The following is a 15173-nucleotide window of genomic DNA, read 5'->3' on the forward strand; positions in this document are numbered from 1 at the left end:
TATATGAAACATTAGAGAATAAATATTTGAAGTGATATACTCACATGGTAACAAATTATAAGGCATGCACTGTTTAACGGAAATAGTCTAAAAGCTAGCTTCGAGGATCAAAAAATTTATCTACTGGTGAGAGCACGTATTGAAAAAAATGAGACTGGTGATTGAGGTCTGAGTCATCTCCAAAGGTTTTATAGTATCCTGTGTCTCAGTACCGGCTCTTATGCTTCATATCCTTTGATACAGTTCTCCAAATAGAGGACATAAATACCATCCAGGTTTTAAAACATTTTATTTGCATATTAAAAAAATTGTGCATTCCAATAATTAAAATCATTTGAACAAAAAAAAAAAAAAAAAAAAAAAAAAATGGCACTCGATTAACTGCATTTTACAGCTCGCAGGACCTTGGTACAGCTTTGCATTTATTCGTGTGTTACTCTAGTTTACTGTAGTCCCACCCAAGTTCTTCTTTCATCAACATGCAAGCTCTTTCATGCCACCAGGACCAAAGCCAGACAGGCAGAGGGAAAGGCAGCGCCTTCATTCAGTGTCAGTAGTTCTCTCTATTCTTTTGATGTGAAAGGGGCAGTACAGTCATTTTAAACTTTATCCAACCTCTTTGCATCTTACAAAGTTAAACAGCTAAAAGAAGTAAAATAAGAAGGCAATGCTTGTGGAATGTACAGTGCATAATTTGGAAGGGCAGATTTCATTACGATTCCCCGGCTTGCTTCTCCTGTTCAATTGCTAAAAAAAAGGAAAAAAAGAAAAAGGAAAAGGAAATGAAGATCCAGAACCCGAACTGCATTCACATGACAATTCCTATCATTTGTAAAAATATCTTTATGTATCTATGTATCAAATTAGGACAGAAATAATTGTAAATTAAGCGCTACTAGGCGGTGGGTTCAGGCTTTCGCTGTCTGGCACATTAACAGCCATGTATCTTCCCTCCACGCCGCACCCCGGCCCCCCCGCCTGCCGCCCCTTTGTCTCCTCCCGCCTCCCAGCTTCCCTTCCTCCCTCCCTGCCCTACCCCGCAGCCTGCCCGCGCTCACTTTCTTTTGAAGGCAGCGGGTTTTTCTCTTGCGTCTCTGTCTTCTTCAATTTGGACTTGTCAAATTTCTCGATCTCGGCCATGTCTGGTTTGTCGGACATGCTGGCAGGTGACTCTGCGTACACGCGGGGGAACAGCCCGTTACCCCTGGCGAGGGCTCCCCGGTGCCCCCCTTCCCCGGTCCCCCCGGTGCCGCGCCCAAGGCAGGGAGCCGAGAGCTCAACGCATGCCGAAAAGGACACGCTCGTTCCCCGGCATATTTAAAAATAATAGTAGCAATTTTAAAGAGCGCTCATTTAATCCACCATCGGAGGCGGTGCAGCTGCCCGCCAGCCGCCGACGGCACCACCCCGTATTTGCGCGCTGCCGAGTACAATAGAGGGGCAGCGCCCGGCTCTGGCCGCGGGCTTAACTCCTTAAGGCACAACTAATTGCAAAATAAAGCTCAGCGACTGCAAAAAAACCCGGCTACCGACTACTCCTGCCGCCCCAGACAATAGCTCTTCTCCCCCCTTCACCCCAACAATAGCCCCCACGCCCTGTTCTGCCCGCGGTCCCCCCCTTCAGGGATACCGGGCAGGTCACCGTCCTGGCCGCGCTGGGGGTCCGGGGGGGGGGTATCGGGGTGGAAGGGGGGGTTGGGAAGGGGGAGGGTGAGAAGGGGGGGCGGCGGGACCCACCGGTGTCGCCGCGCGGTGATGCTCAGCCCCGCCACTCGCTGCTGCCGCCGCTCCGCACGCCGGTATAAAGAGCACTCGCTGGCGGGGCGGTTTTATCCCCGCGCCTATGCAAATGGAGGTGATGTCACCCGCTAACCATTTTGCCGCTTTCCGCCTTTTTCTCTCTCTCTCTCTCCAACCCCCTCCTCCCCGCCTTGCTTCCTTCCCCTCCCTCCAGGCCCCCAGCCCTGTTCCCCAAAGCGCACACTACATGCACTCACAGACACATATATCCGTAAAGCCGAAAATCGCCGCGGTCACGGACCAGCCTTCGGATGTGGTCCAGGCCCCGGCCCGCGGCAGCACCCCCGGGGCAGCCCGGGGGCGGGGAGGGGGGGGCCGCACGGGACCTGGCACTGACCCTGGCTCCCCGATCCTCGCCGCCCCTGGGCCGGTGAGAGGGCAAGGGGACAGGGGCAGCTCCCGGCATCTTCCGCAGCGGCGGCGGAGGGCTGTGCTCGGCGGGAGCAGTGCGGTGTTTTTGCTTCAGTGTGCCTCTCTCCCGGCTGAGCGATATCTGCTCGCTGATGCTGTTACTCAGATTTCCGCATTTAGACTGAAAAGACGAAACCTGCGTCCCCTCAGAGCTCCGGGACCTGCTCGTCTACCCCCGGCTTCTCCCTCCCCTTTCCTCGCTGCCTTTGCAGCCCTGCTGCAGGGAAGGAAAAAATCCCATTGCCGTCCTTCCAGCCCCGCTGCAAGGAAAGGATAAACCCCATTGCTATCCGTGCAACCCTCCTGCAGAGAAAAGGAGGACCTCCCCCTACCACCACCATTGTACTCCCCTTAGCCCCGGGCCGGGCCGTGCCTTGGTACTGGCCCAGCAGACAGCCAGACAATGGCTCCTCCGTCCGCCTACCGCCCGGCCCCGCTCCCCAGCGGCGGGTCCACCCCGGCGAGGCACCTCCCGCCCGGCCCTGGCTGACTGTGGCGGGGGAAGGAGGCCCGCTGCTGGGGCCGGGGGTTCCGGGCAGCGCCAGATCGGCCGCACCTCCGCATCGCCGGGCTCCAGATGTCCCCAGCAGCCCTTCGGGGAGCTCGAGTGGGCAGCACCATACAACAGTCGGCCCTAAAAGCAGTACATTTTGTCTAGATGGGCATTTGCTGTTAGGTAGGGAGGCCAGAAAAGCGGCTATGGCACGGGGGACTCCTGTGAGTGCGTTTATAGTATTGGGTAGTAAGCTGAATTATTCACGTGAGCGAAGTGAAAGACGCGGGGGGCTGTATCTGTGCGTGTGGCTGAATGCGAAGGAGTTGGGGAAATCTCTGTGCCTTTGTCTGGCAGCAGCTCTGGGAGAGAACGGAGGCACGCGTGCTTCCAAGGTGTGAGGTGGACAGGAGCCGGAGCATGAGAATTAATTTCAGCTGCTTTCTGGGACATCTGTAAGGAAACCGTGCAGTGTATTGCCCCTTGTTTCCTGCCCTCCGGCGGGGTATCTGCTGCGAGGGTGATTGCTGATGAATTAAAAGCCCTGAGTCAAACAGTATCAATACATGCAAGAAGAGCTGTAAATACATTTCAATAAATCCTTGGGGATGCTGCTTCCTCTGCTTCATGGCTGTCCTCTCCCCCTTCACTGGCCATTTTTCACAGCACTTCCAGAGATGTAATTTCAAAGGGATAAAATCTCGTCCCCATGGCAATCCCTGTAATACATGTTGTAGTGAACCAGGATTTCCAGTCAGCCCAGGGTCTTTCTAAAGCTGAGACCCTTCATGTTTAGAGGTGTGGTGTGCAAAGTCTGGTTTCCTCCTCTAGCCCACAAGCACCTCCAAAATGGAGATGAACAGAGTATTAATCACTGAGAGTGATGGTATGAGCTAAAAAGTATAACTGTGAGCTAGGGACTGTGAGACTGAAGGCCAAAGGAATCACTTAGGGAAGAAATGGCAAGGAATATACAACATAATTTCAGAATGTTTACAAATTTCCATCATAATGGCATTAGAAGCGTTCGCAAGGGATCTTCTGTGCTGGATGCCAGCCAACTCTGTTAGCTTTTGAGGAATTCTGTAAAATGGGTTTATGGCCTTGTACCGATCTGATGCTCTTAAACATTGAACCTCATGACTAATAATTGTGAAATTTCTCTGATGATCGGTTCATCAGTGTCCCCAATGACATTAAAGCCTTGAACTTTTCAGTTTTGACAAAGATTTTTTGCCTTTTAAGTGAGCACAAATTTAATACAAATATTCTTTAGTATTGTTCTCTGTGGCTGCTGCAGTTGCTCACTTGTATGTCTGAGCAAGTCAGTATTCCCCTGACCTCAGTGCAAGAAATGCATTTCTGAAGTTAAAAAAACAGTGAATGCTTGTGGGACTGGGGTCTGATCAATAGCAGTACTGCCTTCTTTTGCTTCTGTTCATTCTGGGATAGAGCGACAAAATGAGGGTGCTGCATTTTGGTGGCAGGACATAGGATAATTTCTGTAAAAGTAAATCCACTTTATAGCGTTTTGTATTAGTGGCATAGTTACAGAAATTGCTTATCTCCCTGTCCTTTTATGTTTGTTTCTGTTTGTTGCTATTTGGAGAATGCAATAAAGGTACGTGTTCATACAAGACTGCTCCATGTCAAGTAACCTCTGGGGCTAATTAGAGAGTTCAGGTTAGATTAGATATAGGGAAGAAGTTCTTTATTGTGAGGGTGGTGAGGCACTGGAGCAGGTTGCCCAGAGAAACTGTGGCTGCCCCATCCCTGGCAGTGTTCATGGACGGGCTGGACAGGGCTTTGAGCAACCTGGTCTAGTGGAAGGTGTCCCTGCCCATGGCAGAGAGGTCGGAACTGAATGTTCTTTAAGATCCCTTCCAACACAAACCATTCTGTGTTTCTATAACAAATTCCAAAGCACACTTGGATGGGGCAGAGCTGGCATCCTCAATAAATGTCCTAGGTCACATGGTGTGTGTTGATAGCTAGCTTAGGAATTCTTATTTTGGATATTGATGAGCTGCTCCTTCTTTTTCTTTTTCTTTTTTTTTTCTATTTTATTGCTTTAATGGGGTTTGTGTCAGCAGTTTCTTATTATGATTATTTTTAAAAAAATCAGTCAACGAATATTTAGTGGTGTAGTACCTCTAGACATGCACTCTCTCAGCCATTTGCATGTTAAAGAGCGCTTTTCAGCACATTGCTGATCCCATTTGCAAGAAGGAAATTGGCCCCTCTTTGCAGCTAACACCTTTGAGAGTTTGAATTAGAGTAAGGCTGCAAGTTCTTTCTTGCCTTCTAGGAAATTCACATAGTAGCATAGTAGGAAAGGTAGTAAATGGTAAACAATGGTTCTTGCATCTCATTTGTATGTCCATGTTTGAAGCCTTGTAAAAAACACAAACACTCCTTTTCCAGGTAAGTATGTACTGCTCCCGTTCGTGAAAATGTGGCAATAGAAGGCTTGCTCAAGGCCATGCAACAAGGGCTTAATCAGGTATTAACAGATGTCAGGGGAAATGTCTGTATCTCAAATTGACTTCAGTGGGCTTTTCCTTGAACTCTGTTTGATGAATGTTTTGAAACATGATCAGGAGCAAAAATCTTGTAACCTTATGCTAATTCTGCCACAGAGTCTATGCATTAATTATAAAAAAAAAAAAAAAAAAACAAAAAAACAAAAACAACAACCCAAAACAATTAAGGGAACATTAAATGTCTGTGTGATAAAACACCCAAGACTAATTCCCATCTGAGCTTATTATTCATAATGGGATCCCAGGCACTTCAGATGACTAGCAAGATAAAAATAAACTCTGTATGTAAATTTCTCCATCATATGGAAAATAAATTATAGGAAGAGAAGCCAAGTGATTGTTTTCCAGGTCTCAGTTTCACATGTGAAATCTTCTTTTCACATGCTTGACTGTGAGAGAGAATGCTTTCTCTCACTCTGTATACTGCTAGAGGAAACAGGAGCTGGCAGTGATCCTGACGAGATAATCCCTTTGGGTAGCTCCTTGCTGCACTGCTTCCCTGCCAGCAGCAGAAGGGTGTGATGGTGACATCAGGGTTTGGGTGTTCTGTTATTGAAATGCCAGAGCACAATATTTGTGGTGTGTCACATTCCACTGAATGCTATCGACAATTAAGAAAAGAAAGGGTAATTAATTAATGGAATAACAGGTTTAAGAAGAGAGCCTTCCCGTTTCCCCTCTGCTTAATTTCAGAAGAGGATTGCAAAATGCCTGTCTTAGCTGGACAAATACTGGCACTAATTGGCTTTACAAGTAACAGCATTTCCTTTTTAACTGTGCTTGACAAACGGAACTTTGCAGCAGGTCATGACTTAGAATGTAGTGCTTGTGGGAGAGGAGAAACCAGGTTGGAAAGCTCAGATTGCTGCACAGGAAGCTAAATACCCTCGAGTAGCAGATGCTTCTTTCCCACAGCAGTCTGCCTGACTCTGCTTTCCCTGCCTTCCCCATACCTGTAAACAATAAAGAGTGCTGAGCCTTTTTTTGCAATGTATGCGAAAAGCTGTGGCAAAGCAACAGTTTGAAAGCCAGGCTATTTGATGCTCTGAGTGGAAGGCTGCCTGCTTACAGTCAGTAACAAAGCAAACAAGATGAGAAGACCTTCAGCTGTAGTTTCCTTCTTTTGAGGAATGATAGGAATTTATAGTCATTATGTTCTGAAATTTTTAATAAATGGAGAAGAAGCAAGAGAAGTATGTTTCCAACTGTAAAAAAGATTTCTTTACCTTTGCAGGGAACCACCAAACTTCTAGTTATTTGTCTTGTGTGTTTCATGCAGGGGATATTTCACAAAGCGAACTGGAAAATGAACTGTAAGTGCCTGAATTATCTGTTTTGGCTGGAGATCCTTGCTGCCAAATACATGTGCAAACATTATGTTTAAAAGTTAACTCTTGAAACAGTGGTTAATATGCAAAGTACCTTGAGAGAGTCAAAAAGAATACATATGCACATGTCCTGCCTGAAGAAGGCATCTCTCTGCCAAATCTCACCTTGTCATCACCTTCTGTTTATGTGAGCAAAAACTAAGTTTGAAAGTGTGTAAGTGACAACATCAACATAATGCATCACAAATGCATGATGAAACATTTCTCCTACTGCAACTCAGCAACCTCTTGATCCTCCAATATTAGACTTCTCCTAAGTAAAACTGATAATTATATGGCAGCAGAGATTACAAACAGAAATCTCAGGCAAATGGAGAGGCTGGATTTTTACGTCATCATTGGATATGAGTTTCTTTCAATGCAAAGATAAAGCGAGATACATATTCAAAATAGTGTGGTCGCTATTCAACATACAAACAAGTTTATATGTACAAAAGACAAGGCAACTATTCTTATCGGAATTCCATTGAAAAAGGGATGACCAAAGTAAACATGCAGAATGAAACAAAGACTAATAGCATCAAACTGCCTAGGCTATTGTATGGGCTTTGGCAGTCCCTTTGGGGATTGCTAATCCACTTGATCATAAGAGAGATCCCAGACACAGGGAAATTCCCATCAGAGTACATCCCCAGGATGCCCATATTGCACACTGTACTCATGGACGAGTTTCAAAGCAACAAAATGTACCTGATGCCATTAACTAGGTACATTATGTCATTCCAACGGGATAGATCCTTCCCTCCAAAGCTGACATGATGTAACTTGACACAATGCAGAAGAGTAGCATAAGTCAGTATGCATGAATATACAGCAGAATTAATTTATTTAGCTTGGAAAATAGCACTACCCTTGAGACCACGCCTCTGCTATGTGCTCTGTAAATTGCCATCTTTGAGCTAGCTTTTAACTAGTGGCAACTGAGAACTCACTCCAGGTTTATTGCTTTGTGTTGATTTTCTTGGGTGGATTTTACCATTTGTGCTGCTAGCCCTATCTGAGGCATTCACTTTAAAACCGTCTTAAGCATATTTAGCTATCAAGTTCCTTTGTGTTTGCGGCTCCTCAAGCCCATACAAGTGCAACAATCTTTTGTCTCTTGTAAGATTGTAGGCAGGCAAGATTTTTCAAAGTTTCTGTGTGGGTTATCTGTCTATTCTATCTATTCATTTTTCTCCACTACTCCCTTCTTAATTCAATTTATTTTTAGGGGAAAAGAAAACCAAAGAACCAACCACGCGAAAAAAAAAAAAAAAAAAAAGAAAGAAAAAAAACCCCCAAAACTAAGCTTGTCACCCAACCAGATGTGGAAAGGGCTAGGGGGTTTGCTCAAAACCTGACTCACCTCCTTGATATTCAAGCTTTCACAAGGGTAAGGAGTGATGGAGTGGTGGGGGTAAAGAAAGCCAGTCATTTAAACTTTACTGACTGATGCTTTCTTCCAGTTTGTGGTTTGTTGCCAGTTTGTAAAGACCAAGGGAAAAGAGGTGCTTCTTGTGACTGCCACAGCCATGGATATTAGTTGCCTCTGGTGTGTGGTGGCAGGGACTAGGAGTCTGTGTGTGTCAGGATGGGGGTTGCCTTCTTGAGGATGAAAGGCACAGTTGAAGTGTGGAGGCTTCATTGCCCTACAAGTGTGTGTAACAATAAAGGTTGTCCTGGCACCCAAACAGCACCGGAAACTTCCAAGTCTTTTGCCCTCACATTTTTCTTTCAAGACGGAGGACAGTTACAGTATCTGAATGCAGACAGAGGTGGGGACTGGGAGGGGACATCTGCTGAAACAAGGTCACATGCACAGGATGCATGGGTTGAAGAGGACCCTGTGCTTTGTAGGCATTTTCGATTTTCCCAGGCATGTCTGTGTCTCACTTTTGCAAACAGTCTCACCTTGAGTAGTATTACTATCGGGGTGATTAAGGCATTAGGTGGGCAGGGGGCTCAGGAAAGCATCAGTTTGCCTATGGAAGTGTTCAGGTTATTGCATGCAAAAGGGTATGGACCAGTGCTAGAGGTGAAAGGTTGATAAAGCTTGTGTTTTATGTGTTTAGAGTATCAGGCTTAGAGAAATGCACCCACAGTGTTGCTCTCGGTAAAAAATAGTGGTAGGGACAGTTGGAGCAAAGTAAGTTTTCCCTCATAGGAAGAGGAGCCCTCAGAGTTACTCATTGTTTCTGGTGGTAGCAGGGTCTGTGGCATCTGCTCGCTCAAGTGTCACCTCTGTTACTCATTGTCAGTAGGTACAAGTTTGTTTATGTCTAGCAGAAACAAAAGCATTCCCTGGCATGTTTTAAGATTGGTAGGAAGTTACTGCACACGTGCACAGGAAAAACAACAACAGTAACACTAATGCATATTGACGTAGTGGGATTATTGCCAAAAGATGTCACTGCAGGCAGAGGTGTACAGCTACTTTGCACCTGAATGCAAACTATCACACAGGAGAAAGTGCGAAACCATGTAAGCTCCAATTTTTGTGTCCATGTGTGTTTTGCTACTGATATTAATACAGATGGGATTGAGTCCAACTTCCATTTATTGCAGTTATTTAATGTGCCTTAAACAGAATGGATGTGAAACTGGTGATGGTATCAAACTTCCCAAAGGCAGCACATATGTACTTAAATGCGTAGCCTCTTTATCTTCCTCTGGTTAATGTCCCGCGCTTGTAATTTTATTTCACAGCTGCCATCTTATTAATATCAGAATTATGGGATGAGAAAGAGAAGCAGCCCTGTAGATTGAACTAGATGTGAAAGTTGGTTATGTCTGCCCATAAATCACATAGGTGTGCAGACCCCATGCTGTTCAAATAGAGTTGTCCACTAGTAACGAACTGCTGCCACCAGTGGGCTGCGGTTTGTATCGACACACACTTCTAATGCTATGCATCTGCAATACTTGTAATAATAGCCAAAATATTCCAAGACTCCAGGTCTAAAATGAAGGCACTCCTGCACAGGACAGTAGGAGGGAGCCATGTACTAGATAAAACATTCATGCCTGCCTCTGCAATACACGCTGAGTGGAGATGCTACTCTCTTCATTTAGAAACACTCACAAATTTGGTAAGGGGTGATTTTCTCCCAGTAAACCTCACATCTGCTACAGTTAGTCTTCCCACACTGGTTTATTTGGCAGTCAGTTTTTCTCCTTCTTAGTAGCTGGTGCAGTGCTGTGGTTTTGACTTTCGGCCTGGGAATAATACTGATAAAGCCGATGTTTTCAGTTGCTGGTCAGAATGTTTACCCTGACCAAGGACTTTGTGAGTCTCATGCTCTGCCAGGGAGGAGGAGAAGCTGGGAGGAAGCAGAGACAGGACACCTGACCCAAACTAGCCAAAGAGGTATTCCATACCACAGCACGTCATGCCCAGGATGTAGAACTGAGAGTACCCGGAAGGGCTGGATCGCTGAGGGGTGGGGGCGAGGTACCGGTTGGTGAGCGGTTGTATTCTCTTCCTTGTTATTTCCTTTATCATTATTATTGGTGGTAGCAGTAGTGATTTGTGTTATACCTTAGTTATTAAACTGTTCTTATCTCAACCCGTGGGAGCTGCATTCTTTTGATTCTTCTCCCCGTCCCTCCAGAAGCGGAGGGAAGAAAGGGGGGGGGGGGGAAGTAGACTGCGTGGTTCTGATTTACGGCCTGGGCTTAAACCATGACAACTATACATTATATATTTTACATATTATATATTATATAGTATAGACTACTATATATTATATATTATATTGGTATGTTACATGCTATATGTTATAGCATAGTTTATAATGTATAATACATAAACTAGGATAAGCATATAAGATATATGATATAAAATATATGATATAATACATATGTTACATGTACTTTACATATTATATGCTACATATTATACATATACATAGTGTATAATCTGTAATGTATAATATATAACATAGATATACATATCCTGCAATATATATATGGTATACAACATAAACATGCAGCATAATGTAAGGTTACACTTTATAATGTAGTATAATGTTATAACACTATAGTGTATGTAATATTGTAATACCCTAGTTATATTGACTTCATGGTTTTACTTGTATTTCTTAGGCTGAAGTTGATTCAGAATAACATCTTTTACCCTGCAATAAAATATCCTACCCAGGCAGTTAATGTAGCATATCCAGTTTATGCACCACTAAAAAGAAAACAAAGCAGCAGAGCAATGGCAAATTGTTCCTGTTTGGACGGATTACTGACATGGGCAAAATTATTTAAGAGGAAAAATTCAGGCTCCCCAGCCAAAATGGATTTCCTGACAAGATTCATCATCCTGCACTGCATCCCTCCTGCGCACTGAGAGTTATAGTAAGTGCTGCCATTTGCATGACAGAGGTGAAGTCCCTGGCCTGCTCAGCTCTCCCATCTGCGTCCCAGGAGCATCCACCCTGCCACAAATTTGCACCCATTAAATGATGATACTGAATTGAAACATAGACCACACAGTGGGTTCATGCGTAAACTTAGTGTTCACATACAGTTTAATACTATCGGCATCAAAGCTGAAAAATCTCAAATTTGCTTCAAATTCTTCAAGGCAGTAAGGGACTAGGACTCTGTAAATGCGGAGAGTTTTTCTTGTTGAGTGAATAGTACTTTACACTGGCGTGAAGAGACTCCTGCTGATGCCTGGGCAGAGTCCTGGCAAGAGATACTTTGTTCTGTGTTTCCAACTGCAACACGCTGCCATGAGGAAGCCTCTGAGCATTAAGGGAATACTGTTAATAATTGGGTAGTATGCTCCTTTTTCTGAAATTCACAAATATATATATTCACGAAATATATATATTTTATTTTTTATATATATTCATGATATATATATTCACGAAATATATATATTCTGAAATTAATGAAAATTATATATCCTCTGCCAGAGTAATATGAAGTTATCAGAAACATAAGAGTGCAAGTCTATTTATAGCAGCAGAAGGATATTCTGGTGGCTGTCTGAATGAATCCATATAACATTTCAATGAGAAATAAAAGCTTTTGTTGGTGTTTGGTAGAATGTCTTTCTTCAGCCATACTACTGGGCACAGTTGCTTCACAATTGCTATGCCATCTATACTATATGTGCTCCATAAATAACTTTCTTTGGATTTGCTTTCTTTGCTGACAGCTGCTGTTTAGATATACTTGGAAAATAAGATAACTTATTTTGAAGGTGAAACAAACATTTTGAAGGCTAGTTTTGTCCATTTTAAAAAATAAACCCTAACAAAGCCAAAGACAAAACCCTGTCTTTTTTTTCTTTTTTTTTCCCCCCTACCTATTGAGAGAGAGAGAGAGCAAGGATTGTGATGGGAATCAGTCAAAGGGAAATGCTGAGGCTTTTCAGTTTCCTGTTCTTGGTGAGAATGAGGGACTCTACAGGGGAGAACCTGCAGTTAGAGGAAGGGCACTCACTTGTTATCAATTTACTTTGTAATAATTCAAGTCAGTAAGCCATCCCAAAAGCTTTGAAGTAGCACATCTGCTAGGAATCCACATAATCTCATTACAGTCGACTCCTGGGCCAATACGTTGGTGGGTAGACAGCACTACATACGTTTTATTTAATTGAAGGTTTGTATGTGTTCATTAGCTGAATTATAATTGGAGTTTTAACATATGCTCAAAAAATATTCTATGATGTGTTAGTATTGCTTCTGAAAAATATAAAGATGTTTCTTTCTAACACTTTGGAATACGAGGGCTGGTAGAGGAGAGGATAGAAGAGAATCAGTAACTATTTAAAAAACAACTGTGGGAGACTCTGAACTCAGATAATGAGGCAAAAATAGTGCCATGGATTAGAAACAGTAGAAAAACAGGTAGGAGGTAAATATTTGGGTCTGAGTACAGTAAGTGGTCAACGTGGGAGAATTGCAAGGATTCATACAAAGACCGCTGTATGAATGCTTCCACATCTATTATTGATGTGGGAACCCCAGCGTCCTTTGGAGTGAAGTATGAGGTTTTATATTCCTTCAGGAGAACAGAAGAACATAACTATATTTGCTTTATAACCTTTTTTTTGTGAGTCTTACTAAGCTTTTCTCCTTGATACTTTGTGACAAAAACTCCTGAAGTGAATTTTTGTGTGTATAAGAAATCTTTTTACCAACTGCAGATGCATGGCATGCCACTCTCATGGGAGATTCACTTTCGTTGCATGAGGGCAAGTGATAAACTGATATCCCCAGTTATTCTTTTTCCCCTCTGTGTCATTCATTTCCTTTATTACATCTTCCCTAGGATGCTTTTTCTTATCCTCTTCTGAGAGCAACCATGTGCACCCCAGTCAGGTTCCCTTCAGACAAACGTGTGTCGTGGCTTTTGAGACTGCCTCTCTTTCGGTATGGTTGTCGTATTTTCTAGGCAGAGAAGGAGGAGACCTTATCGCGGCCTTTCAGTACTTAAAATAGGCCTATAAGAAAGATGGAGAGAGCCTTTTTATCACGGCCTGTTGTGATAGGATGAGGTGTAATGGTTTTAAACTAAAAGAGGGCAGATTGAGGACAGTCAAGGCAGGCTGGATGTGGTTCTGGGCAACCTGATTTAGCTGAAGTTGTCACTGCTTGTTGCAGGATGCTTGGACTAGATGACCTTTGAAGGTCCCTTCCAACCCAAACTATTCTAAGATTCTAAGGGAGTGAAGCATGGTGACCACTCTTCAGTCACACCTGCATTGTCACCCAGGACTTGTGTAGTCAGTGATATACTACTATTGAATGCTTAGGCAGTTGTCTGAGATGAGAGCAAACGAGTCATTCATTTAATGGCATGATGAAGTTTTCAGATTTATTGCTTGTTATTGTATTGTTCGTAGGCTCCCGTGTATTGTTTCCCTTTTCTGAGCAGAGATCCTGAATGAGATGGGAAAAGGCAGCAAGTGGTATTTCTTGCTGCAGACTGTCAAAACCCCCATGTCTTCTTGCCTCACCTCACCTCGCCTTACCTCTCCTATCTTCCACTACTGAAGTGGAGGAACAGTTGAAACCAGTCCTCCCTCTTTGCATGCATTTGCTTTTTACCTGCCCTAAAATCATGTTTTTAATGGTAATGACTAGCAAACAAAATGCCATTAGGGAGAAAAGAAATACCATGAAATAGAGAGTGGGTAAGTGGGTATTTGCAGGGGGTACCATTTTGATATTTTTTTTGGAGCTTAACAGTTTGATTAGCCTTTTCCTTTAAATCTGGAACTAGACACAGACAAAGAAGTCACATGTGGGACTGCTGTTTTTATTTCAGCCACTGAATCTGTGAGTCTTCTTTCTGACATCCAAAGCCTCTTTTGAAATCGGAGAAAGATAACATGAAAAGTCAGCCAGCATAAGAGGTCATTTATTCTTATTAATGTGGGTAATTGCCCATGTACACCCAGCATCCATACTAAGTCACCTTGAATTTCATACTCTAAAAGTATCCACTATTTCTTTTACACAAGTGAAGATATACTATGGATAATATCTAAATTAGTATTCCATTAGCATTCACCTTTGTCCTGTAGTTTGGTGCCTGAATAGGTCAATTTTATGGCCATGTCCCTATTACTACCAGACTATAAGGAGGGCTGAGGGGGGGTTGATATCACTTGAAATGGGGGGATCAGACACTACTTTTGATACTTCTAGTCAAAACTGTCTTGGGGAAAGAAAGATACTGTATGTTTTAAACTAATGGACAAAGGAAAGAAATTAAAGGAGGTGCTGGTAATGGAGAAAGAATGACGTATACAGAGAGACAGATCAGCCTCCCTCAGAGAATGGATTAATTATTTTCTGACACAAATTTTTGGCCCAAGCATTTTTTTGTGCAAGAGTTCAAGAGACACCGTAAAACAACTTGGTATAAATGGGAATTTGGGATATTTTTTCTTTCAGTATTTTAATAACTTATATAAATCTGCCACTTTTCAAATTATGTATTAAAGTACTCTTGTGGTTTCTTAATATCAGTATTCCTCTGAGATTTTGCAAATACATCAGCAGCATTAGATGAATGAAATCCAGCCTGCTGTAATTCAGATGCCCAACATAGGCAATGCTTCACTGAGTATTGAGTATGCAGTCTGGAGAGCAGGGTTAAAAACCAAGTTTTCTTTGATGTCACTGCCACGCTTGTGCTGTCACTGCCTGTGATGGGCAGCTCAGGAAGCCTACAGGGGAAGATGCAATCTGCTTGTAATAATTTTTCCTGGTTTTGACTATGGAGGGACCTGAGACATTTCCCACCAGTGGTCCCTTCCCTACCCCTTCTGCTGTTGCTCAGGGGGATGCTAAGCACCTCTGTCCCCCACTCACTGTGTCCCCTGGCCTTTTTCAGAGCAGAGATGCAGCATGTGCTCTTTGCACTGTGGTTTCCAAAGATGTGGCAGCCTCTTTGGAATGGATGGTGGATGGACTTATTCAGCCCCTGTGGGGTTAAAATTTTACTCTAGACTCCCAGTAGCATCTTAAACCTGATGTACACCCCTCACCCACACCATGGTGGGGTGGAAAAATTGCGCAAACAAGCGTT

General features: G+C 43.5%; 1 protein-coding gene across 1 annotated transcript; it reads right to left on the bottom strand.

The window, feature by feature from the left end:
- Nucleotides 1-272: 272 nt before the first annotated feature.
- TMSB4X (thymosin beta 4 X-linked) lies at nucleotides 273-1861 on the bottom strand. Its single transcript, XM_080613392.1, has 3 exons — nucleotides 1738-1861; nucleotides 1059-1172; nucleotides 273-747 (listed from the first exon to the last, which is right to left on the bottom strand). Exons 2-3 carry the CDS (start codon nucleotides 1156-1158, stop codon nucleotides 713-715), a joined length of 135 nt encoding a protein of 44 aa, XP_080469518.1. The 5' UTR covers nucleotides 1159-1172; nucleotides 1738-1861; the 3' UTR covers nucleotides 273-712.
- Nucleotides 1862-15173: the final 13312 nt, after the last annotated feature.

The sequence above is a fragment of the Psittacula echo genome (genome assembly GCF_963264785.1).
Source record: "Psittacula echo genome assembly, chromosome: 3".
NCBI lineage: Eukaryota > Metazoa > Chordata > Aves > Psittaciformes > Psittacidae > Psittacula > Psittacula echo.